Source organism: Oryza sativa, chromosome 7, assembly GCF_034140825.1.
Source record: "Oryza sativa Japonica Group chromosome 7, ASM3414082v1".
NCBI classification, from domain to species: Eukaryota; Viridiplantae; Streptophyta; class Magnoliopsida; order Poales; family Poaceae; genus Oryza; species Oryza sativa.
The window spans coordinates 24,555,038-24,581,774 of NC_089041.1; the positions used below are offsets into that span (position 1 = coordinate 24,555,038).

Consider the following 26,737-nt stretch of genomic DNA (forward strand, 5'->3'; position numbering starts at 1 on the left):
AACCTTTAGGAAATTGAAACTGCTTTTATTGAAATTCTGAAATAAGAGAAATAAGAAAGTGCATGTGTGGCAGCCCCCGGCCAACCCTGCACGCCCGAGGGGGTGCGGGGTTGGCCCGAGCCTGAAACCTAACACCCGACCCCCCCCTCAGGGGTAGAAGCGACGAAGGTGCTCGATGTTCCATGGGTTAGGCAACTCAGTGCCGTCGCCCGTGGCCAGCCGTATGGAGCCCGGCCGGGGGACGCCGATCACTCGATACGGACCCTCCCACATTGGTGAGAGCTTGCTCAATCCAGCACGCGTTTGGACGCGGCGTAAGACGAGGTCGTCGACGCAGAGTGATCGGGCCCGGACGTGGCGCTGATGGTAGCGCCGCAGGCTCTGCTGGTAGCGTGCGGCTCGGAGGGCCGCACGCCGCCTTCGTTCTTCCAAGTAGTCGAGGTCATCTCTACGAAGCTGATCTTGATCAGCCTCGCAGTACATGGTGGTCCGAGGAGACCTCAGGGTGAGCTCGGATGGGAGAACCGCTTCTGCGCCGTAGACGAGGAAGAAAGGCGTTTCCCCGGTTGCTCGGCTTGGTGTGGTTCGGTTTGCCCAGAGCACCGCTGGCAACTCCTCGATCCATGAATCGCCGTGCTTCTTGAGAATATTGAAGGTCTTGGTTTTAAGGCCTTTGAGGATTTCTGCATTGGCGCGCTCCACTTGACCATTGCTTCTGGGGTGGGCAGGTGAGGCGAAGCAGAGCTTGATGCCCATGTCTTCGCAGTAGTCGCCGAAGAGTTCACTAGTGAATTGGGTGCCGTTATCCGTAATAATACGGTTAGGCACTCCAAACCGGGCCGTGATGCCCTTAATGAATTTAAGCGCGGAGTGCTTATCGATCTTGATGACCGGATAAGCCTCGGGCCACTTAGTGAACTTGTCGATCGCGACATACAGATACTCAAACCCGCCCGGGGCCCGCCTAAACGGTCCCAGGATATCGAGCCCCCAGACAGCAAATGGCCATGAAAGTGGTATGATCTGCAGGGCCTGGGCCGGCTGGTGGATTTGCTTGGCGTGGAACTGACACGCTCTGCATCGCCGGACCAGGTCGACCGCGTCATTGAGAGCTGTCGGCCAATAGAATCCTTGACGAAAGGCCTTGCCAACCAAGGTGCGCGAGGCGGAATGGGCTCCGCACTCGCCTTCATGGATATCGGCAAGAAGCTCAACGCCTTGTTCCTGAGGAATGCACTTCAGGAGGATTCCGTTAGCCGCGCGCCGATAGAGGATCCCTTCTACCAGCACGTAGCGTTTGGAAATGCGTTGGACGCGTTCACTCCCTTCGCGGTCCTCAGGTAGAGTCTTATCTGTGAGGTATGCTTGGATCTCATAGATCCAAGCAATCAATCTAAGGGAGCTAGGAGCGCTCCCCTCGGGTCCCGAGGCCTGGGCTCCGACGGGCCTCGGGGGCCGATCAGGCGCGTCCGTCTCCCTTAAGGGGTCGGGTCGCGCCGACGGCTGGGCAAGCCTTTCTTCAAAGACGCCCGGTGGGGTCTGGGCTCGCGAGGACGCGAGTCGTGAGAGTTCGTCGGCTATCATATTATCCCGTCTGGGCACGTGCCGAAGCTCTATCCCGTCAAAATGGCGCTCCATGCGCCGTACTTGGCGCACGTAGGCGTCCATCTGCGGGTCAGAGCACCGGTACTCCTTACAGACTTGGTTAACAACCAGCTGAGAGTCGCCTAACACCAAGAGGCGGCGGATCCCCAGTCCAGCTGCCACTCTGAGTCCGGCAAGGAGCCCCTCGTACTCTGCCATATTATTGGTCGCTCGAAAGTCGAGACGGACCAAGTATCTGAGGACGTCTCCGCTCGGAGAAGTTATCGTGACCCCCGCACCGGCACCCTGAAGAGACAGGGAGCCGTCAAACTGCATCACCCAATGGGCGGTGTGAGGCAGCTGCGAGGGGTCCGAGCTGGCCTCAGAGACTGAAACGGTCTCTGGAGCCGGGGTCCACTCTGCCACAAAATCGGCGAGGGCCTGGCTCTTGATAGCGTGGCGTGGTTCAAAGTGCAAATCGAACTCAGAAAGCTCGATTGCCCATTTTACCACCCGTCCTGTACCTTCTCGATTATGCAAGATTTGACCGAGGGGGTAAGACGTAACCACAGTGACCCGATGCGCCTGGAAATAATGGCGCAGTTTCCTCGAGGCCATCAGAATAGCGTAAAGCATCTTCTGGGCCTGAGGGTATCGGGTCTTGGCGTCCCGGAGGGCCTCGCTAACAAAGTAGACAGGCCGCTGCACCTTTCGGCGGGGCCGATTCTCTTCGCTAGGGGCCATATCCCCGGGGCGCTCTTCGTCCAAGTGGCCTCTCGGGGCGCACTCGCTTTCTGTGCCGATGACCTCGGGGTCGGAGGAGGACAGGGGCGGCCTTCCCACAGTGGCCTCGGGGCCGTCCTGGGGGTCGGGGGCTCCTGGCGTCGTCGGACGAGCGGGCAGAGGCCCAACTCCGGTCGTCAGGGGCCTTAGGCCACCGTTCGGCTCGGGGGCCTCTTCTCCCTGCTCTCCCCTGGGTCGAGTCCGCACAGGGTTAGCCTCGGGGTCAAAGGGCGATAGGTGCGGCCTTCCCGCAGTGGCCTCGGGGCCTTCCTGAGGGTCGGGGGCACCCATCACCGTCTGACGAGCGGGCAGAGGGCCGACTCCGGTCGTCAGAGGCCTTAGGCCACCGTTCGGCTCGGGGGCCTCTCCTCCCTGCTCGCTCCCGGGCCAAGTCAGCACAGGGTGGGGGTGCGCGGAATGAGGATTGTCCTCATCACGCTCCACAACCAACGCTGCGCTAACTACTTGGGGGGTCGCCGCTAAGTAGAGTAGCAGGGGCTCATTTGGCTCTGGGGCGACCAGAACCGGAGGAGAGCTGAGATATGCCTTCAATCGAATGAGGGCATGTTCAGCTTCCTCCGTCCAAGCAAACGGCCCAGAGCGTTTGAGGAGCTTAAATAGGGGTAGCGCCTTCTCTCCCAGCCTCGATATGAAACGACTTAGGGCGGCCATGCAACCGGTGACACACTGCACATCCCTAAGTTTGCTGGGGGGGGCGCATCCGCTCTATAGCTCGTATCTTCTCGGGGTTGGCCTCGATGCCTCGGGCAGAGACCAAGAACCCGAGAAGTTTGCCCGCAGGTACACCGAATACGCACTTATCGGGGTTCAATTTTATGCGGGCGGAGCGGAGACTTTCAAAAGTTTCGGCTAGATCTGAGAGTAAAGTCTCTTGGTTGCGCGTCTTTACAACCAAGTCATCGACATAAGCCTCAACATTACGTCCTATTTGGCTACCCAAAGAAATTCGAGTAGTACGCTGAAAAGTAGGACCTGCATTCTTTAACCCGAAGGGCATTGTCATATAACAATAGGTTCCTATGGGGGTAATGAACGCAGTTTTTTCCTCATCCTCCCTAGCCATGCGAATCTGATGGTAACCAGAGTATGCATCTAAAAAACACAAAAGGTCGCACCCCGCGGTGGAGTCGACAATCTGATCTATGCGAGGCAGGGGGTAAGGATCCTTAGGACATGCCTTGTTAAGGTCGGTGTAGTCGATGCACATCCGAAGCTTGCCGTTCGCCTTAGGAACGACCACCGGGTTCGCCAGCCACTCCGGGTGGATGACCTCGCGGATGAATCCGGCCTCCAGAAGTCGCGCCACCTCCTCGCGGATGAAGGCTTGACGTTCCGGGGCCTGGCGCCGCACTTTCTGCCGGACCGGCCTTGCGCCCAGCCGTACGGCGAGACGGTGCTCAATCACCTCCCTGGGGACCCCGGGCATATCCGCCGGTCTCCATGCGAAGACGTCAACGTTTGCCCGCAGGAAAGAGACGAGCGCGTCTTCCTATTTGCCATCCAAGAGACCACCGATCCGTGTGGTCTTGGACGGGCCGTCGCCCAGGACAACCTCCTTGACCGGGACCTCATCGCACGTGACTATCCGCTGCCTCGGGGCGGCGGGGGCGGATGTACCAAGCCTCTCGTCGCCACCCTCGGGCTTGGACACGACGGCGAGGCGGTCCGCGCGCTGCTCCATACAAGCGAGCGCGACTTTGAGGTCGCCATGGACAGAGATGGGGCCATCGGGGCCCGGCATCTTCATCTGGAGGTAGGCGTAGTGGACCGCCGCCATGAACTTCACCAACGCGGGCCTCCCCAGGACCGCGTTGTAGGGCAGACTGAGGTCCGCCACATCGAAGTTCACCCGCTCCGTGCGGAAATTGGCGGGTCCACCGAAGGTGACCGGGAGGTCGATATGACCTAGCGGCCAAGTGTGCCCCGGCGTCACACCGATGATTGGCTGGGACGGCCGGAGCATCATCCCCGGGGCCTTGATGGCATCAAAGGCTGCGGGGGAAAGGATGTTGAGGGCTGCTCCTCCATCAATGAGGACCCGCCCCAACTTCACGTTGCAAACGGTGGGGGAAACCACCATCGCAATCTGCCCTCCCCGGGCAACGCACGGTGGGTGGTCGGTCTGGTCAAAGGTGAGGGCAACCTCCGACCACCGCGCCCGACGCGTCGCCTCATGAGTAGGGGCCCCGGCCAGAAGCTCTCGCTTCATAGCCTTGAAGCTCCGGCGAGAAACGTGAGCACACGCTCCTCCATCGACGGTAGCAATGGTGGCCCCAGGCTCTTGAAAACCTAGGTCATCATCGCCATCATCGATGTCCTCGGCGGGGGCCTTCTGCTTGGCCTCACTTCGCCGATGGCCGGAAGGAACCGCCGGGGACTTGCCTTCCCGGCGCTCCTGCCTCCTCTCCTCCTCCCACTTCCTTGTCCGCTCAGCCAAGCTTTTGACTGCGCGACAGTCCGCAAGGTCATGGAGGGAGGTGTTGTGGACGGTGCACCACTTGCCGGTGGGGCGCTCCCTGCTGGGAGCGCTGGCCTCCTTCTTTTTGTCGCTCGCAGGCCTCCCCTTTCGGGTGGCCCGCGAAGCGCCCTCAACGGCGAGGACATGACCCTCGTCGTCGGAATGGACTGACCTCTTTTTCCTCCTCCTGTCACGCCGCCCTGTTTGAGCAGCGGATCCGGGGGCGGCCGAAGCTGCCACACCGGAACCGGAGGGGTTCCAAGTCCAGGCCTCCTCCTTGCGAGCCACTCGGTCCGCGAGCTGAAAAAGCTCTGCGGTAGTCTGGGGCTCCTTGGAGGCGATCTTTTCGAGCATGCGGTTGTGCCGCACGCCCCCCCTGAACGCGTAAATTACCGCGTGTGCAGGGATGCATGGTATGGTGTTGCGGACTTGACAGAACCGCTGAATGTACGAGCGAAGCGACTCATCATCCCTTCGCTGTACTGCGTGTAAGTCCGCTTCTTCACCTGGGCGCGGATATGTGCCCTGAAAGTTCATAGTGAACTGCTGGCACAAATCCTCCCAGGAGTGGACAGACGCGGGTGGCAAGTTCATTAGCCAACCCCGCGCTTGCCCCTTCAGGGCCATGGGAAAGAAATTCGCCATGACCCTGTCATCACCCCCGGCGGCCTCAATCCCGGTCGTGTAGACCTGGAGAAACTCGGCGGGGTTGATGCTGCCATCATATTTTTCGGCGATGGTGGGCCGGAACCTTGGGGGCCAACGGACATTCCGAAGACTCGCCACAAAGGCTCTACAGCCGACACCACCAACCGGGGGCACGGAGGGCTGATCCCCACGTCCGTGTCGAGGTGACACTCTGGACGAGGAAGCGCCCTCCGTTGCGTGGGCAGCACTTCGGTCATTGCGCCGGCGCTCGATGCTGGTGCGGGCGTCCTGCTCCCCACGCAGATCTTCCCGGGTCGAAGGAGTCGACGAAGGAGTGGCAGCCGAACGGCGAACAGCGGCTGCCGCTCGTCGTGCCCTCCGTCTTGACGATGCGGAGCCGGTGGTAGCAGCACCAGAGGCCTTGGTGGCGGAGGACCGCCCACCAGCATCTAGGCGCTGCCGCGCCGTCATGACCAATTTGGCCACGTCGTCCAGCCATCGTTGGGCTGGAGACTCCGGGTCAGGGACGACAGGCGGGTGGCGTAAGAGCGCGCCCGCAGCTTGGAGCGCGCCCTGGGGCGTGCTGCCGTCGCCGTAGACGAGGAGGCGACGCTCCCCATCTCGCCGTTCTTTTCCGTCGCCCGCGATCGGTGAAGTCGCGGATCTTTCGACCCTCTCGAGCGCCTCCCCCTGCTTAGGACTTTGGCGTGGAGGGGGCGGTGGAGTACGAGCTCGACGGCGTGGGTTCGGCTCCCCGTCGTCGCCACTCATACTCGGAGAGAGGTCGTGCGCCTTTGCTTGCTCGGCCATCAGGCTGAACAGGAAAAGCTTGGCGCACAGGGCAGAGTGCGAGAGCTCAGAAGACACACGCTGAACCCCCTACCTGGCGCGCCAGATGACGGAGCGTGGGGCTCCTCACCGGGAGACCGCACAGGCCCCCCTTTGCCGGTTCGGCCGGGGGCTCAGGGTGAGATCCCAAGCTCTCTCTGTACGTGGAAAGATCGCGACCTATCGAAAGAGCATGAGACACAAGCGATGTATACAGGTTCGGGCCGCTGAGAAGCGTAATACCCTACTCCTGTGTTTTTAGTGGATCTGTGTATCAAGGAGCTACAAAGTGTGAGCCAACCTCCCCCTTTGTTCTAGGTTCCGAATCAGGAAAGAATCCAAAAAATCCCCCTTCTCCATGGGCAAGGTCCTCCTTTTATATTTCAAGGGGATACCACATGCACCCTCCCTTTCCAAACTGGACTTTTCTTCTCTTCATAAATGGACGGAGATTTGCACGGTTGCCCTCCGAACGTCCTTCTGACGGGACGGCACATACCTACCTCCACTTCTGCCGGGGGCAGGCGCGTGTTGGGAACGTGGCTGTCTGCCGACGACATGATCAGTGTCAGACCGGTCACAAATCGGTCATTCTTGTCCACCACGCGTCAGCTTAGCAACGTGCATGTTTGCCCTTCTTCACACAACATCTTGCTTGTAATGGTTAGGATGAAGCCTGGCATATATCCGACCGGGGCTAACGTGCCATCTCTGGGAGGTAACACGCTAGCTCCAGCTGGGGACGAGTGCCTAGAAGCTCTCGTCTTGACGGGATGGGGCGAAGCGTGCGTCAGACCGCCTGTCGCCTCCTAACCCGCGATCTGACCGGTCTGTGACTGGTCACAGACCGGATAAACGAGTGCACTGCACTGTATTTCGTGCGGCGTGACACGTTTAGCCGAGCCGCAATAAATGCGGTTAGGTGAGCCCCGCTGTGCTCACCTAACCCATACACGCGGAGTAGAACCCGCGAGGGGTCGGGGCGCCTCGGCCCTCGGGGGCGAGGCAGGAGTGGTCCGACCCCCCCTCGGGGAGACCAAGAGGTGGGCGCACACATCACCCTCGGGCCCGACGTCCCCCGAGGGTGCCAGGCCACGTGGGCGATTGTGTCTGCCTCAAGCCTCTAGTCGTGATACTCCCGGTCCCATGTCACCGACAATATATATATATATATATATATATATATATATATATATATATATATATATATATATATATATATATTGTAAGTTACTTTTGTCATATATGTGATTTAAGCTCTTTAATAACTTATATATTTTAAATCACGTATTGTTTTTGGATCTATTTGCGTCATTATGCTCTACATAAAATATGTGACAATGCAATATCCATATTGGATATATATTCAAATATTTTATTAATTTAAAAGTCATGTATTTAAATTGCAGAGTAATTTAGCTATACAATAGAAGTAACTTAGCTATATAATAGAAGTAACTTAGCTATGCAATAGAAATAAGTTTCTGTAGTAGAAGTAATTATATGCAACAGAAGTAATTTAGTTATGTAATAGAAGTACTTCTAACTCTCTGTAGTATAAATAATAATTTACATAAATCATAAAAGTAACTTAGCATAAAATGCAAGTAAATTGTTACAAGTAAATTCGTTGTAGGAAAGAAAATATGGTCTATCGAAAAATTAAATTTAAAGTCCACAAATTACAGAATTGACTAAAAACAATAATACAAATAATCAATTTAGAGCATTATGAATGTATAAGAAGTAACTTAGTCAAATATAAAAGTAATATATATATATATATATATATATATATATATATATATATATATATATATGATAAAAGTAACTTACGTATATAATAAAAGTAATTTACAAACATAAATATTTTTTCGTCGCAATATAATCATGTAAGATCTTGTTGTAAAGATTTAATTGTAACGAACACAATGGTGTAATCGGATTGTATATCGGATAAGTAATTTTAGAGAAAATTTTATAAGAAGGGTAAAAAGAAATGCATATCTATATAGATGTGTAGGCGTTTGTCTGCTGTCTTCCGTTCAGATGTGTAGGCTTTCTCTGCTATGTACGTAAGCTTTCTATACCGTCTCCGTTAAGACTAAACAGAGAGGCAAACACTGATATTTTACAAAGTATATCTGTGGATTATATGAGCCATTAATATATTGTTATTGCGCATGTATAGGAGACATGGAATATTGCGTGGAGTTGACCAGTATGTCGGCACTTTGTTGGCGTGTAGCAAATGTCATGATGCAAAAATTCTATGGGCGCCATAGGTTTTCCTGTGGTGGAACGAGTTGACGTGAGTTTAAATTCTAGATTAGTACTGTTGCTCGTATTTACGGTTTTTTTTTCATAAATAACCGATGTACTCTTTAACAATAAGATAAGACCTTTGTCAATCTCGAGTTATACACTTTCGGTGAGTTCGTCAATTATAATATATACACCTTCATCAATCTCAAGATGCATGTGCTGGCTCAGTATTCATATAAGTAGGGGTGTGCAACATATTCATGTGTATCAATCTCTCAATATGCATGTCGGCTCAGTCTTTAAATGTGCTCATATGGGTAAAGGTGTGTGATACGTTCATGTGTATCAATCTCGATATGCATGTGCCGGCTCAGTCTTTATATGTGTTTATAGGGGTAGGGATGTGTGTGCATATTTATAGAGGTGACTGCGTATGTGTATATATAAGCGTCTACGTTTGTGTCTTGTAAAAGAAAAAAAAATTTAAAATCAAAAGTAAGGTAGAGGCACGTGAGAAAATGTTTTTTTTCTTGACTATAGACGTTTTTATTTGTCATTTTGTGTTTAGATGATTCTGTTAATCCCTACGTGTAAATAATATTCTTCTAGTTACTTTTAGCAGGGCTACGTGTAAACAATATTCTTCTAGCTACACGGCTGAGCTACTTTCTTATTATTTGTAGACACGCTTTCTAAACTGTTAAACATTATATTTTCGTGAAGAACATGTGTCCAGTTCAGCGGGAACGTGCCAGTTACATGGTTACGGGACGAGTTGGATGCAGATACCACAAGCAAACAAGAGGTGGCAGTTACAGTCTCGGTAACATGGAAAGTCAAATGCAAGTAAATACTTCATCCATTTTATATTATAAGTCGTTTTGATTTTAGTCAAAGTCAAGCAGTTTCAAATTTAATCAAATTTGTAGAGAAACTAGTAAAAATTTCAATCCAAAACAAATACATTTATGAAAATATATTCAATTATATATTTATAATGAAACTAATTTGATAATATTACTATATTTTTCTATAAACTTGAAATGGTTTGACTTTGACTAAAGTTAAAACGACTTATAATTTGATACAAATGAAGTAATAAGGATTGGATTAAGTCAAGTATAGCCTTCTATAACTTGTGTTAAAGCTTAAATGTGAGGCACAAATATGTGACTGTTGTGTGTTTCGTTGCTAGTTGCTACAAACCTGCAAACACACCTCTTATTTGTTTATAAATTCAAAAAGACAATGTAAGCTAATGTGCATGCAGTTCAAGATTGACATAATACCTCCTTTGATTGGAGTAGATAGCTTTGCAAGCCGGTGGTTGCATATTAGCTAGGGAAGGACCAAATTAGAGCGCAAGAAACTGCACTCCATCGTTTTGGTTACTGGGATGATCCACAAAAATGTAAGACCAGTGTCTTTCGTGGGATGACATATACGGCACAAAGAGCTAACAAAGACAATAACAATGATGAAGGAGCTATGAATTTGATTGTATGTAAGGATCTAGACTAATAGCTAAAAAATGTTCTATTTTAGGAGGTAGTATAATATAGCGGTTATCCGGCTCATGCGAGCTAGCTAGCCTATGATATTATATATGAGTCTAAGCTGAGCTATGTGATTTATGGGTCCGAGTTTTTTTTCTCAATCCATGGTTGTACGATGTTTTTGTGAGCCTCTTAAGTTCTACGGCGTAATTAGCTTTGGCCAACAATTTATTTACCGTGTTTTATTTATATTATCTATGGTGGTGTTTGAATCTCCTGAAAATAAAGACGAAGATAAAGATTAAGTGTTTCATGCAAAAATGAATTGGTAATAACGTGTGATTAATTGAGTTTTAATTATTACAAACTTAAAAAATAGATTAATACGATATTTTAGAGCAATTTTCATATAGAAAGTATTCCCATAAAACGCACCGTTTAGCCGTTTGAAAAATATGTCACTGAGTATCCAAAATTTTATCTCTGCTAGTAGAGGAAACGAACAGGGCTCACATTAAAGAAGAATGTTGCTAAGCAAAATGCAAGTACTCAGCCAACAACCCACTTGCTAACCAAAACCTCGATATCTATCACATGAACTAAACATGGCACTTGCAGGAGCATCAACAACAACCCACCTGACACCTACACTTAACCCTAACCTGAAACGCAACGAACTGCAAGTTAGTACCACTCCACGTGACCGCGCGCCCATCTAGCACGTCAAAAACGCTCGCGACGCGCAGTAGAAAAGCCACCCCCACCCGGTCGGAGTCGGAAACCGACCGAGCCCAACGCACCGCACCGCACCGGCCAACCAGTCCACGGACTCGCGAGCCCAAACCGCTCAGCCGCCGATGGCGACGCCGCCGCCGCCGCCGGCGCCGACGCCGGAGGTGTTCGACGTCGTCATCTTCGGGGCTTCGGGGTTCACCGGAAGGTACGTCATCCGCGAGGCGCTCAAGTTCCTGCCCCCGTCGTCGTCCCCGCTCCGCTCGCTCGCGCTCGCCGGCCGCAGCCGCGACCGTGTCGCCGCCGCGCTCCGCTGGGCGGCGGGGCCCGGGGGGGCGGCGCCCGACCTGCCGATCCTCGTCGCGGACGCCTCCGACCCGGCGTCCCTCGCCGCGCTCGCGGCGCGGGCGCGCGTCGTGCTGTCCTGCGCGGGCCCCTTCCGCCTCCACGGCAGGCAGGTCGCGGCGGCCTGCGCCGCCGCGGGGGCCGACTGCCTCGACATCTCCGGGGAGCCCGAGTTCATGGAGCGCGTCGAGGCGGAGTTCCACGAGGCCGCCGCCAAGAACGGGTCGCTGATCATCTCGGCCTGCGGGTTTGACTCCATCCCCGCGGAGCTCGGGTTCTTGTTCCACTCCAGGCAGTGGGCGCCGCCGTCCGTGCCGGTGACTGTGCAGGCGTACCTGAGCCTGGAGTCGGACAAGAGGATCGTCGGGAACTTCGGGACGTACGAGTCGGCCGTGCTCGGTGTGGCCAACGCCGGTGAACTTCAGGCGCTGCGCCGGTCGCGGCCAAGGCGACCCAGGCCCAATGTGAGCTACCGACTTCTCTCAGTTTGTGAATTGATTTACGAGTTCTATCAAATGCTAATTCAATCATCTATAAAGTTGCTAATTCGATCATTCAATGGCGTGGTAGTTGATAAGGGAACTAAGGCTACCTCACCGAAACAACATTTGCATACAGTTAGAACTTAGAAGGATGATTCGTCCCCTAATTGGATATGCTGCTCAGTGTTGATAACCTTCTAGTTTTATTGGTCCATTGTGAAATTTCTTTTGTTATTGGTGTCATTGACTTATTGTGAATGGTTGTGATTTCCTTTGTGCTGTTTTCTAGTTTGCCCGAGGATGAAATTTTCCCTGTTTTGATATAGAATACATCCTAAGTCCCAAATGCTCCAAACATTGTTTGACAAAATGATGATTGGTAATGACAATTGGTTAAGAGCAAACTTATTGTCCTTATGATAAAATTGAGAATTTGGTTTTTGTCGATCAATGTTTATTTCATGCTGAATAGAGTTTTTCTTTTGAAGGGAAAACAACACGAGATTGTGCCTTTTCATTGAATATAGCAGGAAAAAATAAAACCCCTAGGGGTATGCTGAATAGAGTTTTGTACTGGAGCAGTACAATTTTATTTTCCAAACGAGGAATAGACTCTTAATATAAGTATAAGATGGTTGAAGGTTACAGAATAGATACAATGAAGAAGGGCGATCCACATATTTCGACTGCTATTAAGACGATATACACCACTACTGATGTCTGTGAAACATGCTGTGTGGGCGCCCTTTAATTAACTCAGTATCATTCTTTCCCTTTTTAATTTGTCCACAAAAGATCTATATGTCCTACTCTAACCATCACCTTTGTTTCAAGTGGTCTGTTGTTGGTACTTGGTACAATCACATGCCAAGCAAACTCTGCCACTTAATCCACTATTCTATCAAGTTGTTGCCATATTATGCACCATCTTTGAGCTAATGAATAACTTTTCACCTTTTTTAGAAAAAAAGTCTCGGTACTGTCATACTGGTGACATGTAAACTAAATGACTGGTACCGTGCCTTTTGTGTGAATGTGACGCTAATCCATGAGGAATAGGTTCTCTTGTTTCTTTGTGCATCATATTGACATTTGCTAGTTCTTTATGTGTCTTACATGTCTATATGAGTACTCCACACTTCCCCTTGATGTCCTTGATAATGATTAATTGCTTCCCTCTCCAAGTTGTTAGTATTGTGTTCTTAGGGCCTGCTATTTTCTTCCGCTCTATTAATACATGAGTCAAGACAGAGCCTCTTTTCTTTCACAGGGCCTGTTATCCTTTGATTAAGATCAGAGTGATGTATTAACCTACACGCCTAATTTTACCACAACACCAAGGCTCTTAAGTATCACTGCGCTATTTTCACATAGAAATAGTTAAAATCCTACTTAATCATGAAAACTAGCATGGCTAGCCGCGCAGATTGCGCGGCTAGCATCATTATATTTTCTCTCGTATAATAGCATATATGTTTTCTCAATGTATTATTCAAATATATTAAAATAACAACATAATTTTAAATTTTGTGCTAACTTACGAATCTACTAATGTGTAAATTCATATTGCATTTTATATACGTGTTATTTATTAATTATATTTAATATCAAATTTTAGTTATTTGTAAATTATATTCCTATATGGACTCTAGACTCGTCTTTCAATATTATTTTAATTCCGAATTTTCGTTATCTGTAAATTGTATTTCTATATAGAATCTAGGCTGTTCTTCCAATATTATTTATTTTTAATTCTGAATATTTCTATTATTTCGATGTGGACTCTAAACTCATCTATCAATATTCTTTAATTTTAAATTTTGAATTTCAGTTACTTCTAAATTGTATTCTTATATTGACTTTAGACTCTTCTTCCCATGTTTTTTTAATTTTGAATTTTAGTTATTTGTAAATTGTACTATTTTTATATGAACTGTAAACTCTACTTTCAATTTTATTATGTTTATTTCGAATTTTAGTTAGTTTAAAATTCCTATATGGACTATATACTCCACTTCTAATATTCCTTATTTTTAATTCCGAATTTCTATTATTTCTTAGTTGTATTTCTATATGGACTTTATACTCTACTTCTAACAATCCTTATTTTTAATTCCGAATTTCTATTATTTCTTAGTTGTATTTTTATATGTACTCTATGCTCTACTTCTAATATTCCTTATTTTTAATTCCGAATTTCTATTATTTCTTAGTTGTATTTTTATATGTACTCTATGCTCTACTTCTAATATTCCTTATTTTTAATTCCGAATTTCTATTATTTCTTAGTTGTATTTCTATATGGACTCTATACTCTACTTCTAATATTCCTTATTTTTAATTCCGAATTTCTATTATTTCTGAATTGTATTTCTATATGGACTCTAGTCTCCTCTTCCAATATTCCTTATTTTTTAATTCCGAATTTCAACTATTTCTAAATTGTATTTCTATATGGACTCTGTTTTTCTTTTTCTCCGATTAATGTGGGAATTTCTAAGCCGTGAGAGCGAACGTGGAGGCTTCTTTTTCTATTCCTTTAATAAGTTAATAGATAGATCTTGTTAAATGGCAGGCTACTGCCAAAATATGAAGAGAGCAACAGGAGTTAGGAAAGCAATAGCTACATGAATTTATGATGTAAAGTTGACTTTAATGTGTTTTTTCATTTTAGTTATTGACCTATTGCAATAGAAGTAAGAGGGTGAGGAAGGGAAAAATCTCAATGTAGAGGAACTAAATAAGGAATTTGATTCCACAGTCTGTTCTGAATGAATATCCAACTAACTGTTGCAGGAATCTTACTCATTACAACTTATGAGTTGCAAATTTGAGAATTGCAAAATTTTGAAGAGCATCTTGTAAGATGTTTCTTACTACTTACCCTATTGAAGGACTGAAGCATGGAAACACTTTTCATGTTGTTATTGTTGTTGTTTCTGCTGCTGCTTAAACTAAAACCCTTAAATTCATTGCATGCGATGGTGCCTATTGGGTGAAATTATGATAGAAACCAAACTATTTTCTTTGGAGATAATAATCACATTTGATGCTAACGCTTATTGCTTTCGACAGATTCCAGGCCCTCCACCTCCCAAAGGATCTCTGGTTGAACATGACAAGGCACTGGGATTGTGGACTATAAAGTTACCTTCTGCAGACACAGTGGTTGTGAAGAGAACCCTATCAACAGTGACACAGCATCCTGAGGGCCTTCCTGGGGTGGAAGAATCCACGGATTTCGCTGAGCATAGGAAGAGCTTCTGGTCTTCTGTTAAACCAGCGCATTTCGGAGTGAAGCTCACCTCCAAATCCTTGCTGGGCATTGCGCAGTTCATCTTCACTGGACTCTGCATCGGCCTGCTGGGAGGTTTCTCCTTTGGCAGGTCCCTCCTACTAAAATTCCCCTCATTCTTCTCCGCTGGTTGGTTCAGGAAGAGCGGACCGACGGAGGAACAGGTGAGCAGCGCCTCGTTCAAGATGTGGTTCGTCGGGCGTGGCTACAGCGACGCGGCTCGTGCATCGGACCGCGGGAGCAAGCCTGACAAGGAGATCATCACGAGGGTTTCGGGACCAGAGATCGGCTACATCACAACCCCGATCGTCCTGGTCCAATGCGCCCTCGTCCTGCTGAGCCAGCGAGGGAACCTACCTAAGGGCGGGGTGTACACACCGGGTGCCGTTTTCGGCCCTACCGATATCCAGCAGCGCCTCCAGGAGAATGGCCTGTCGTTCGACCTTGTCTCAACTAGGACACTGTGATCAGAACTTCAGAAGCTGAGCATCTACCGGTTTGTTCCTGAACCTGTTGCCCTTTTCCTGGAACCTGCCTCTTGTTGCTACCTTACACTGAAGAAACGTACTGTAGTAGTCTCTTGCTACGTGTGTTGTGTTTGTGTGAAGTAACAGTGTGTTTCTACATGTCGAAACTCGAAACTATGTGTTGTCCTTGTGTGTAGTACAAGTTGTTATACTGTTCCATCTGAAATGAAAATGACGTTCCTGTGTAATGAGAATCATCTGGGTTCCACGAGTGTAGCGTAGATGGTTGTTGGCCTGTGAAAGCAAGGGCATTGTCTTGTCTACGACATTTAAATTTAATTTAGGGTGTGTTTAGTTCACGCTAAAATTGAAAGTTTGGTTGAAATTGAAATGATGTGATGGAAAAGTTAGAAGTTTGTGTGTGTAGGAAAGTTTTGATATGATGGAAAAGTTGGAAGTACGGAGAAAAAGTTTGGAACTAAACTCGGCCTTATTATGGTATGATTTTGCTGCTATATATATACAGTAGTATATAGAAAATTAAGTTAAATATTAGTTTTTTAAGAGTTAATGTTTTTTTTGAGAAAAAGGTACTCACGAAGCGTGCATATTCATCCTCTATAAATGCGCACACGCACATCCTATCCCTAGAAGTATCTTTGACAGATTGAATCGACATCTTGCTGTCGACGATATATCTAAGGAAATGATTAGCCGTAAATACAAGCAACAGTGTTAAGTTTAGAGTGTTCCACTGTAAAGAACCTGATCAGTCTTAACTTTTCTTGAAACATTAAATTTGATGGTGCCTTATTCCGTGGAACAGTGAAAATACTAACATTGGGGCCGTAGCAATGTTGTCTCGTACTCTCGTGCATTCTGTATCCTATTTTTCTCAAAGAAAGTCGCTGTGCAATTCGGGCAAAATTTATCCATCGGTGATGTGCCAGAAGCTTCCGTGCCGGTTGGAGCCACACGGCCACGCACGCATGGGCGCGCGCGCACACGTGCGAAAGCCGCAGCAGCTGCTGCTCCTGCTTCGCGTCGTCGCCGTCGCCGTCGTCCCTCCCACAGGTTCCTCGTTCAAAGCCACGACTTTTGCTTATTCTCCCCGTGGGCCCCCGCGACGACCGACCGACCAGCGGCGGCCGCTTTCGTGGACCGGACAAAAGGAAACGAAGCCCATGCCGAAACGGCAAATCCAATCCAAAATCATCTCGTGAAAACTTTCAAATTACTCATACAGCAAATTCAAATCCCGATGTTTCAAATAGGATTAATGTTTTTTTTCGCGAACGTGTAAAAAAAATTATATGTCAATATATTAAAAGAAAAGAGCGTTTGATACGCACCGCAATCCGTCAGACCGACTTATGCCAAAAAAATAAAGAAAAAATGAGAAAAAAAACGAGAAAAAGAAAGAAACTACTACGGTGGCTAAACGCAACTTAAAAAATAGGGAGGGACAGAGCCCCACTACCCTCTTAAGAAGACCCTAAAATAGCAACACCAGCTAACAATCAAATGGCCCTCGTAGATGATTAATCTGCAAACCGGCAAGATTACTCCGGGGATCCGGGCGAGCGCGTTCGAACGCGAATTCGAGAGGGAAATTGGGTGGGAATAATGATGGATTACCAGTACGCGTTTCTTCTCTTTTCTTCTTGTCTCCCATTTGGTTTCGCGTGCACGCCTCCTGCAGATGGATGGATGGAGTAGTGCTCCATACGGATTTCATTCGATAGCAGGCAGCGGCAGCAGCATCTTGCCTGGACTGGACCGTGTGCTTTCCATGAGAGCTTTCTGTTCGAACACCTTTGTCCCCCTCCTCCCCGTTGCATGGAGTATGCGTGCAAAGTGGTGTGTGTGCTGGTGATGGCCCAAAAAACGTTCGATCCCTTTGGCTGTCTCGTCTTTGACCATCTCGCTTTCTCAGTGCGATGCATCATGACTAGTGAGAGGGGAAGAGTGTGCGTGTGTGCGTGCATAGAGACGTCACGGTCCAAGAAAGCGAGCGTGAAACCAAAGCGAAATAGGCGTTCTGATGGTGGTTGCAATTGCGATGCATGGGAACGTTTTCTCGAGGGATCATAATCCATCTTCTACGTGAGGGTAATATAGTAGAAGAATATTGGGATGGTGAGGGTAGTATAGTAGAAGAATATTGGGATGGTGGTTTGTAATTGAATGCGAGAGAATGTCCTCTCGAGTGATCGGAATCTGTCTTCCGCATGAGGTGGTGTGGGAGAAGAACACAACGGGAGAAAAAAAAGATTGTTGTGCTTGAACTATTGAATGCATTTACATTGTGGGGGAGAATGTGATGGATACAACCAAAATTTGCTTCTCTTTTGATGATCCTACTTGTGTTATTCACATCAAGAATTGGGGCTAAAATTAAAGGGAAAAAAAAGAGATTTTGGAAACAAAATTTTGTACGAAGAAAAAAAGAAGAATTGTTTGTTGGTGAGATTTTTTTATCTACACCTACGTTGACTATGTGAGCTTGTTTGCTTACTCGCCGCCGCCGCCGGACCCGGCGATGTCGAGTAAGGCGGCGAGCACGTCCGGCATGTCCGGCCGCTCCTGCGGCGAGTCGGCGGTGCACCGCATGCCGAGCATGAGCATGTCCCAGAGCACCGCGCCGCTCGACGCCGCCGCCTCCCTCGCCGGCCACCCCTCCTGGGCCATCCTCCGGCTCCACTCGACCAGGCACTCCTCCTCGCCGCCGTCGACGGCGCGCCGCCCCGTGGCGAGCTCCATGAGCAGCACGCCGTAGCTGTACACGTCGCCCTTGGTCGTGGCGCGCCACGTCTGCCCGTACTCCGGCGCCACGTACCCCACCGTGCCGGCCACCATCGTGCTGACGTGGGTGTCGCCGGGGCGGACCACCCTGGCCAGCCCGAAGTCCGTCACCTTGACGCCGCCGTCGCGGCCGAGGAGCACGTTGCTGGCCTTCACGTCGCGGTGCACCACGGCGGGGCGGCACTCGTGGTGCAGGAACACCAGCGCGCGCGCCACGCCGATGGCCGCGTCCAGCCGCCGCCGCCGCCCGAACGCGGCGTGGTCGCCGATGAGGGACTCCAGGTTGCCGCCGTCGAGGTACTCGTAGACCAGGATCTTGGCCGAGCCGGCGAGGCACCAGCCGTAGAGCGTGACCAGGTTCGGGTGCGGCCACGTGAACCCCATCCGGTCGGCGAGCACCTCCATCTCGGCGCGGAACTCGCGCTCGCCGCTGTCCTCGCCGCCGCCGCCGCCGCCGCAGTCGCGGAGCCTCGCGAGCTTCTTGACCGCCACGTCGCGGCCGTCGGGGAGCACGCCGCGGTACACCACGCCGTAGCCGCCACGCCCGACCACGCGGTCGTCGGAGAAGCCGCTGGTCGCCGCCACGATGTCGCGGTACGTGAACGCCGTCTTGTCGAGCCTGAACACCTTCACCCCCTCCGACGACGACGAGCAACCCGTCACGCACGACGACGAGCACCCGGACGGCGGCGACGACGTGGCCGACATATGGAACGCGCCGCACTTGCCTCCGCCGCCGCCGCCGCCGCCGCACTTGGGGTTCTCGCAGGAGAGCGACTCGGGGTCCGGGTCCTGGTCCACCGGAAACCTCGCCCGCAGGTTGGCCATGATGAACACCACCGTGCCGGCGATGAAGGCGATGATGAGGGAGAAGACGAACCACAGCGCGATGGTTCTCGGAGACATCCCGCGCCCTCTAATGGCGGCCTGTGGCGCTCTCTGCCGGCGAGGGCCTCGATCCTGCAACGTGATGAGGGGGTCGCCGAGGAAGGAGAGCTCGTCGAAGGTCCCGAGCTGGCCGGTGGTCGGGACGTCGCCGGAGAGGAGCGGGTTGTACGACACGTTGAACTTGTTCAGGCCGGTCAGGTTGCCGAGGCTCGCCGGGAGCTCGCCGGAGAAGTTGTTGTACGCCAGGTCGAGTATCTCGAGGCACAGGATGTGGCCGATCTCCGGCGGGATCCCGCCGGAGATGCTGTTGTTCGAGACGTTCAGCACGACGAGCGGCAGGTGGCTGATCGCCGGCGGCAGCCGGCCCGTGAGCTGGTTGTTGTCGAGGTGGAGCAGGCTGAGGTTCCGCATTGCGCCGATCTGGGATGGTATCTCGCCGGAGAGCTTGTTGCCGGAGAGCTGCACGTAGCCGGAGATCGTGTTCGACCTCACCGGCGACGACGAGTTGGTGCAGATCGGGATGATCCCGTAGCCCTTGAGGAGGCGATCCCATATGCTGCGGCAATTCTCCCGCGTCATCACCGTGTACACGAAGTTGAACGGCGGGTAGGTCGCCGGAATCCACCGCCTCATGGCCTGGCACTCGCCGGAGCCGGCGAGCACGCTGACATCCTTCCGGTTCTTCTCGAACGTCGGCGCGGGGTTCCTCCCTATCTCTGCCATCTCCGGCGGGATCCTGCCGGTCAACCGGTTGTCGGCCAGGTTCAGCCAGAGCAAGCTGCTGCAGTTGCCGATCTCCGGCGGTATCTCGCCGGAGAGCTGGTTCCCGGCGAGCATCAGCCAGAGCAGCGACGTGAGGTTCCCGATGCTCGCCGGTATCCTGCCGGTGAGGCCGTTGTACGACAAGTCCAGCGCCTGGAGCTCGGCGAGGCGGCCGTACTCCGGCGGGATCCCACCGGAGAAGCTATTCGCCGGGAGCATCAGGTACTTGAGGCTCTTCATGTCGGCCACCTCGAGGGGGAGCTCGCCGGAGAACTGGTTGAAGCTGAGGTCGAGCCTTGCGAGCAGCGGCAGCCGGAGCACGCCGGAGGAGACGATGCCGCCGGTGTAGTTGTTGTGGTGCAACACGAGGTACTTCAACGTCACGAACTCGCCGAGGATCCCCTGCATGTCGCCGCCGAACGCGTTGGTGCTCATGTCCAAGAACTGCAGCGACGTGCAGTTCGTCAGCTCCGGCGGAATCCGGCGATCGAATCGGTTCTTACCAAGGATCAGCGTCTCGAGTCCGGCGAGCTCCCCGATCCCGGCGGATATCTTGCCGGCGAAACCGTTCCCCCACAGCGACAGGTACGTCAGGTTCGAGCAGCTTGCGATGGAGTCCGGGAATTCTCCGGCGAAGTGGTTCGCGGAGAGGTCTAGAGACCTGAGCTTGCAGCCGCCGGGGAACGTGGCTGCCGGGACGCCGCCGGTGAGGTTGTTCTCGGCGACGTTGAACTGCGTGAACCTCGCGATGCCCGGCCATAGCTCGCCAGTGAAGTTGTTGGTGCTGAGGTCGATGTACTCGAGCTTGGGGCAGCCGTCGAAGAGGCCGGTGATGTCGCCGGTGAAGCCGTTGCCGGAGACGTTGAGCACGGCGAGGTCGCCGCACGCCGCCGGGACGAAGCTCGCCGCGGCGCCGCCCACGAACCGGTTCCCGGACACGTCGAGCGTGCGCAGCTTGGTCAGGCCGGAGACGTCGAGCCCCCCGGCGATGAGGTTGTGCGACAGGTTGAGGTGCACGAGGCCGCGGCATTGGGCGAGGTCGCCGGCGGGGAGCTCGCCGCCGATGCCGTTGTCGGAGAGGTCGAGCCACGTGAGCGCCGTGAGCCGGGAGAAGTTGCCGAACGCGGCGCCGCTGATGGCCGAGCCGGAGAGGTCGAGCGCCGTGACGCGGCCGCGCCCGTCGCAGGTCACGCCGGCCCACCGGCACGGCGACGCGTCGGACTCCGGCCACCGGTCATACTCCCCCCGGTTGAACCTGTTGTTCGCCTGAAGAAACCTCTTCAGCTCGACGAGCACCTCCCTGTCGTCGTCGCTGGCTACCACCGCCACCTGACCTACAAAAAATTCACCAAAATTCGGTCAAATTCCGCGCAAAACCGAGCAAACCAAACCAAACCAAACCAAGAACAGAGAGCTACCTGCGAAGAGGAGTAAGCAGAGGAATCCAAGAAGCAGGGGAGACATGGCACGCCTTCGAGAATCATGGAAGAACAAGGGGAGCTACGACGAGGACGAGGCGGGAGGACGAATCCTCATGTGCTAGCTGCGTCTCCGCCTCAGCTACCGCTGCTACTCCGTCTCGCCAATTCCAGTGGCAAGATAGAAAGAAGAAAGTGAGAGGGACGAACTGACGAAGTGAGATGAGAGTTTAGAAAAAAAAGGATAAAGTTTTTGAGTGCTAAACCGGAGGTTATTTAAGGCCTAATAAGCGACATGTGACTGCGTTGAATTGAACCGGGTAAGGTAATGGCCGTCGCTGTTTCATACAAGTAGTATTCCTCTCTTCTTCTTTTTTTCTTTTCTCGGTTTTTAATTGGGGTTTCAAACTTCGCCACTGCTGCTGACCACACGGGGGACACAGGGTGATGGACCGACTGACGATGGCTCGTTGGTTATGGCCTCTGAATTTTCTTCCTCTCCTTTATAGTACAACTTGTACTATTTTCCTTCCCTCACAAAACTGATGAAATTTCGTAAAAATCGACCGGCTTTTATGAATCTGTCAGATATGAAAAACCAATTGCCGGTTTTCGTATGACATTGATCAAAATTTATCGGTTTTTACGGTTTTTGATTGGATTTCAGTAAACTAATGAGGAGCGGCTTTTACTTTGATATCGAAAAGTTAGGGCCGGTTTGATTTGAGGCCTAAATTAGGCTTACCAATATTTGGTAATTTTAATAGTGTTTAGTGTCTATTTGTTTTGAAGCCAAATTTTGGCATGCCTAAGAAAATAGGACATTTCAATAGTAAACTTAGGCTATTTTGGCTTCAATCCAAACACAATTTTACCTTATCAAAATTAGTAATGCCAAAATTTGGCATTAACAAAATTTGGTAAGACCTATCTAGACCATAAACCAAACCAACCCTTAAACCCTTGCTACTACCTTTCTGCTCAATGTATGAGCTGCGAGTATAACTGCGATTAGTAACGTACCAATCGACACGTCTGAAACTAATTCCCGATTAATCACGGGTTTTTTTCCTATGGTTTAGAAGTTAATCTCGTGGGTCTCTCTTGCTTGTTGGAAGAAGAGGGAAGGAAAGCCGCCGTTGTTGACGACGAGCGACTCGGCCTGGTCGGGTCGGGTCAGTCCACCACCGTGCCGGGGAGGAGAAGGGCGCGGGCGCGGACACACGCACGCGCGCGCGTGATCGATCGCGGATGCGTGCGGGCGACCAGGCGTGCGGCCCATGCATGCGCTGACCAGAACACGAACAGCACGCGGCCTTCGGATTTTTGGAATTTTCCAGGCGGAGGAGGGGCTCGCGGTCGGGCGGAGTAAACTGTAACTGCAAGTGGGGTGGGGAGCGCGATACCACCGCGACGATGCGTGATCCGGCATGAGTGAGTGACCGGCGACCGGCGATGGCGAAGGGGGCGGATGGGCGCGCCGCGCGGTGGTCGGGGTGGCGCTGTTGCTTACGCTGAACTAGTTTCAGTCGTATCCTATCTAGGGTTTACGATTCCAAGATGGCTGTCTATTTCGGGCTATGGCGAAATAATGGTTTTAGCGAAAACCGGTAGAAAGCCGATATATTCTGAACAAATTTCACAAACCAAATTTTGAATACAGATTCCTTAAGTTTACCGATAAGCTCGCGAAAACTCGTCGGCTTTGGCAAAATTCCGAGGGAAATCATTGAAATTTCAATTGTAGCTAGAAAAAGAGGTAAACTGAAATTGTTTTCCTTTTTTAATTCGTTATTATTTTCTTTACTACTGTAAATCTCAGTAAATACACAGAATACATCAATTTTATCAAAAATTTATATCCCAATAGGTTCTATGAATATCGTACTATTTTATAAGATTTTATTTTCCTTTTTTATCCATTCAAATTTGAATTTGGATGAAACTCATCGAAATCTCAGACGGCTTCTACTTTCGAGCCTCGTCGAAACCTCAAAATTTCACAGAATTCGACCGGTTTTCGTCGGAATTGTGAACCTTAATCCCATCCTACACCCAGGATAACTTATTTTGGAATAGAGAAAGTAGTTACGATTCGACTTATCTCATCATTTGCCCTATAATAAATAAGCCGATGTTAAGATTTAAATTTTAAATTATGTTGTTTATTTTAAAACATTAACATTTAATCACTAAAAATACAACATGTATATAAAATTTTTAGTCTAATTATTCTTTTTTAAATAAACCGTTTAATATATAACCAGCCTTTGGCCTACTAATAGGATTCTATGTGTCCGCGGACATTATTTTTTAAAATATTTAGGTCCTTGTCATATGTTCATTCGCTTATAGGCTACAACTAAAATTTAAAATTTTGAAATGTAATTTTAGTCCTACAGTTCATTTGACAGTTTTTAATCATATAATTTATTTTTCAGCTTTGGTTTTTATATTGCTAATGATATAAATATAATATTTTACACTCAATCATTTTTGTTGCTTCATTCATTTCAAATTTTGGTTGCTTTATTCATTTATCCATGACGTATGAGTGGTACTAAAACTGATTAGAGATCCTGTCGGGTATTTAGGAGGTCTGAAATTATCGAGTTATTCGAGGTTGAGTAATACGATTATTCTTAATCAATGCATGTACTTGTATATGGAGGTGAATGCTAGTTGCTTTTGGGTTTTAGAAAGGGTAGGGGTTCGAATCCGAATCGAACTCGGAATTATTACAATCCAGCCCAAGGCAGGGGATGCTGTACAAAGATTTTTGCACTTCTAGCGTTATCTGAAAAAGGAACTTTGCACAAAACGTAAAGCATAAAAGAAATTGAGAAGATGGAGACCTACGTGCATAGCAACTTTAGCAAGATAGATGCTTCCAAGTCCAAGCTCGAGCTACCATTTCAAGAGATATGCTCGATGGGATTCTGGTTTGAGTATTGAAATTCTGTCTAACCATCTATATATGCACATAGAATGCACAAAGAAATTATGTATAACCATCTATATACAGGGCTGTGTTCTTTAGCCTAAGGTCCCAACTCATCTCCATCGTTTTTCGTGCGCACACTTTTTAAATTGCTTAACTTTTTTTAAAAAATATTTATATAGGAAAGTTGTTTTTTAAAAATCATATTAATCTATTTTTAAGTTTTTTTAAGTTAACACTTAATTAATCATATATTAATCCATCGTTTTATTTTGTGTGGGTAGGGGAGGTCCCACCCCTCCAAAAAAAAAAAAAAACACAGCCGCAATCATGCCCTTTATATTATTAGCCTAAAGTTCAGCACACAAGGCCTAGCCTTTTAATTAACCTCATCATATATGCATGACATACATCAAACACCAATATATAGGATAAATTTATGGTGGGAACTTAACCTATGTGAAAACTCATGTAAGCCACACCCGAAAAGCCATCTAAAAAAATCCCACATGAAGCTAAAATGATGATGAATAGACCGTGTAAAGAATCTTTGCGGGATATAAAAACAAATTTCGAACCAGAAAACAGTGTCCAATCCTTTGTCTGAAATTTGTCATTTTTATCTCACAATTGAAGTTGAATTTAGGCAAGATTTTTCACACAACAATTCATCGTCATCTATCTACATATGAGATTTTTTTTTGTGATTTTAGATGACTTTGTGGTGTGGTTTACACGAGTTTTCACCTAAGTTCAAAATCTTCACTTCTTGGCGTGACAAAGCTTGCAATCCCTTAAATCTTTTCTTTTTGCAGGGACAATATCTCAGATATGTTCAAACATATACTTGAGTATAAACGCAATTTGCTTGGTTCACTACAGCAGAACAAGTTAGCAGTGACGGGCTCAAACTCTCATCTGTGACGGATACACCCCCTCGTCACAGATCAGTGGTCACTGATGACTCAAGTCATCTTTGACGGGTGGAGGTCCGTCAGAGGTGTCATTCCCCTCTGACGAGTTGTATCATGTGACCCGTCACATATGAGAAAAATCACCCCAAAAAAAAAAGCAAAAAAGAGCCACAACCACAGCTCAACACCCGTCACTGATGTAGATTCCGATGAAAAAAAACAAAAAAAAAGTATTTCTGGGTAGTTGCCATCGCATTCATCACACACAAAAATCTAGAACATTTCATCACAGATAAAAGTCTTTATGAACATATCACACATAAAACAGCCATGGCAAGCAAGCAATTCATCAAACACCTGACGAGCAACAAAAAAAAAACGAAGGTGCCCTTCTTCTTCTCTCCTTCCTTGTCTTTCTCGATCAATGCCTTCACAAGAGGAATAATCTGCAAGGCAAAACCAAATCGAATCAGATCAAATTCACCAGAATAACCACGAGAGAGATGGATGCAGAAATCAGATCTGGGTTCAAATCACAAGTTGAGATCGAATCATACCACGATGGGCTTGAACTCCTTGGCATGCTGGACCTTCTTGAGCTCGGTCTGGAGGCGACCTCGTCCCCATTGCTGCTCGACGCCGCCCTCTTCGCCTTCTGCACCCGGGAAGCGGCGTACGGGCGGATCTGCACCCGGCAGTTGGGGACGCAGCCGGCGGACGGAGGAGACGACGCCCGGCAGTTGAGGACGACGGATCCGGCGCCAGGCGGACGGGGATTGAGGCCGCGGCGCCGCCGCTCACCTCCTCCTCGCGGTCGAGGATGCAGGCCGCCGAACTGCCGCTCGCCGTTGGAACCACCTCGCTGCAAGAAAAACCGGATCGGGAAGGGGGAGGAGGGGAGAAAGAAGGGGGAGGAGGATGGGGGTACCGCCGCCGCACCACCTCGCCGCCGCCACGCATCGCTGAGCCACCGCCCAGCGTCGCCGCTGCCACGCGCCGCCGCACCACCTCGCCGCTTCGCCACCGCACCGCCGCCGCCGCCACGCACCGCTGAGCCGCAGCCCGGCGCCACGTGTCGCCGAACCAGAGCCGCCGCCCAGCGCCACCGCCGCCGCCGCGCATCGCCAAACCACCGCCGCCGCCTCGCCCGAGCTAGGGCCGTCGGGTCCTCCGCCGCCGCCGCAAGTCGTGAGAGGGAGAGAGAGAGAGAGAGAGTGAGGATAAGGGAGAGAGAGTGAGGGAGAGAGATATATTAGTCCAACCCTAGTCAAAGTCTTCCCACCCACACCTGTGACGGCCTCTAGGGACGAGCCGTTTGAGGTGAGTATACCTCACCTCTGACGGGCTGTCCGGCTGCGACCCGTCACAGGTAACTAGTCACCTGTGACGGGTTAGGACTTAAACCCGTTTGAGGTGAGGTAACCTCACCTGTGACGGGTTCTATTTTTAACCCGTCACAGGTGACTAGTTACCTGTGACGGGTCGCAGCCGGATGCCTCACCGATGACGGCATCCCGTATGACCCGTCAGAGGTGACGGTCATCAGTGACCATTTCGATTGCCCGTCACAGGTATCCCGTCAGAGATGTGAGGATCTGGTGTAGT

At 49.9% G+C, this 26,737-nt stretch overlaps 2 protein-coding genes and 1 non-coding gene across 4 annotated transcripts; 1 reads left to right on the plus strand and 2 right to left on the minus strand.

The window, feature by feature from the left end:
* Nucleotides 1-10,860: 10,860 nt before the first annotated feature.
* On the plus strand, nt 10,861-15,652 carry LOC4343797 (probable mitochondrial saccharopine dehydrogenase-like oxidoreductase At5g39410). The gene is made up of 2 exons (XM_015792407.3): nt 10,861-11,624; nt 14,718-15,652. Exons 1-2 carry the CDS (start codon nt 10,941-10,943, stop codon nt 15,402-15,404), a joined length of 1,371 nt encoding a protein of 456 aa, XP_015647893.1. The 5' UTR covers nt 10,861-10,940; the 3' UTR covers nt 15,405-15,652.
* Nucleotides 15,653-17,666: 2,014 nt separating this feature from the next.
* On the minus strand, nt 17,667-21,523 carry LOC4343798 (probable LRR receptor-like serine/threonine-protein kinase At1g74360). Its single transcript, XM_015792147.3, has 2 exons — nt 21,278-21,523; nt 17,667-21,193 (listed from the first exon to the last, which is right to left on the minus strand). The coding sequence occupies exons 1-2, from the start codon at nt 21,321-21,323 to the stop codon at nt 17,919-17,921; spliced, it is 3,321 nt and encodes a 1,106-aa protein (XP_015647633.1). The 5' UTR covers nt 21,324-21,523; the 3' UTR covers nt 17,667-17,918.
* Nucleotides 21,524-25,344: 3,821 nt separating this feature from the next.
* Nucleotides 25,345-26,441, minus strand: LOC9266470 (uncharacterized). Of its 2 annotated transcripts, none has more exons than XR_001547309.3 (3): nt 26,075-26,441; nt 25,690-25,994; nt 25,345-25,578 (listed from the first exon to the last, which is right to left on the minus strand). It is a non-coding gene; the product is annotated as an uncharacterized protein (transcript). The 2 variants fall into 2 exon arrangements; XR_010742443.1 differs by having other exon boundaries at nt 26,072-26,415.
* Nucleotides 26,442-26,737: the final 296 nt, after the last annotated feature.

Excerpts from the sequence above, each read along its gene's own strand:
- LOC4343797 (XM_015792407.3), top strand. The coding sequence starts at position 10,941 with ATGGCGACGCCGCCGCCGCCGCCGGCGCCGACGCCGGAGGTGTTCGAC. Across the intron at positions 11,625-14,717 it reads CAAGGCGACCCAGGCCCAAT|ATTCCAGGCCCTCCACCTCC; the intron begins GTGAGCTACCGA and ends TGCTTTCGACAG.
- LOC4343798 (XM_015792147.3), bottom strand. The coding sequence starts at position 21,323 with ATGTCTCCCCTGCTTCTTGGATTCCTCTGCTTACTCCTCTTCGCAG. Across the intron at positions 21,194-21,277 it reads CTGCTTACTCCTCTTCGCAG|GTCAGGTGGCGGTGGTAGCC; the intron begins GTAGCTCTCTGT and ends AATTTTTTGTAG.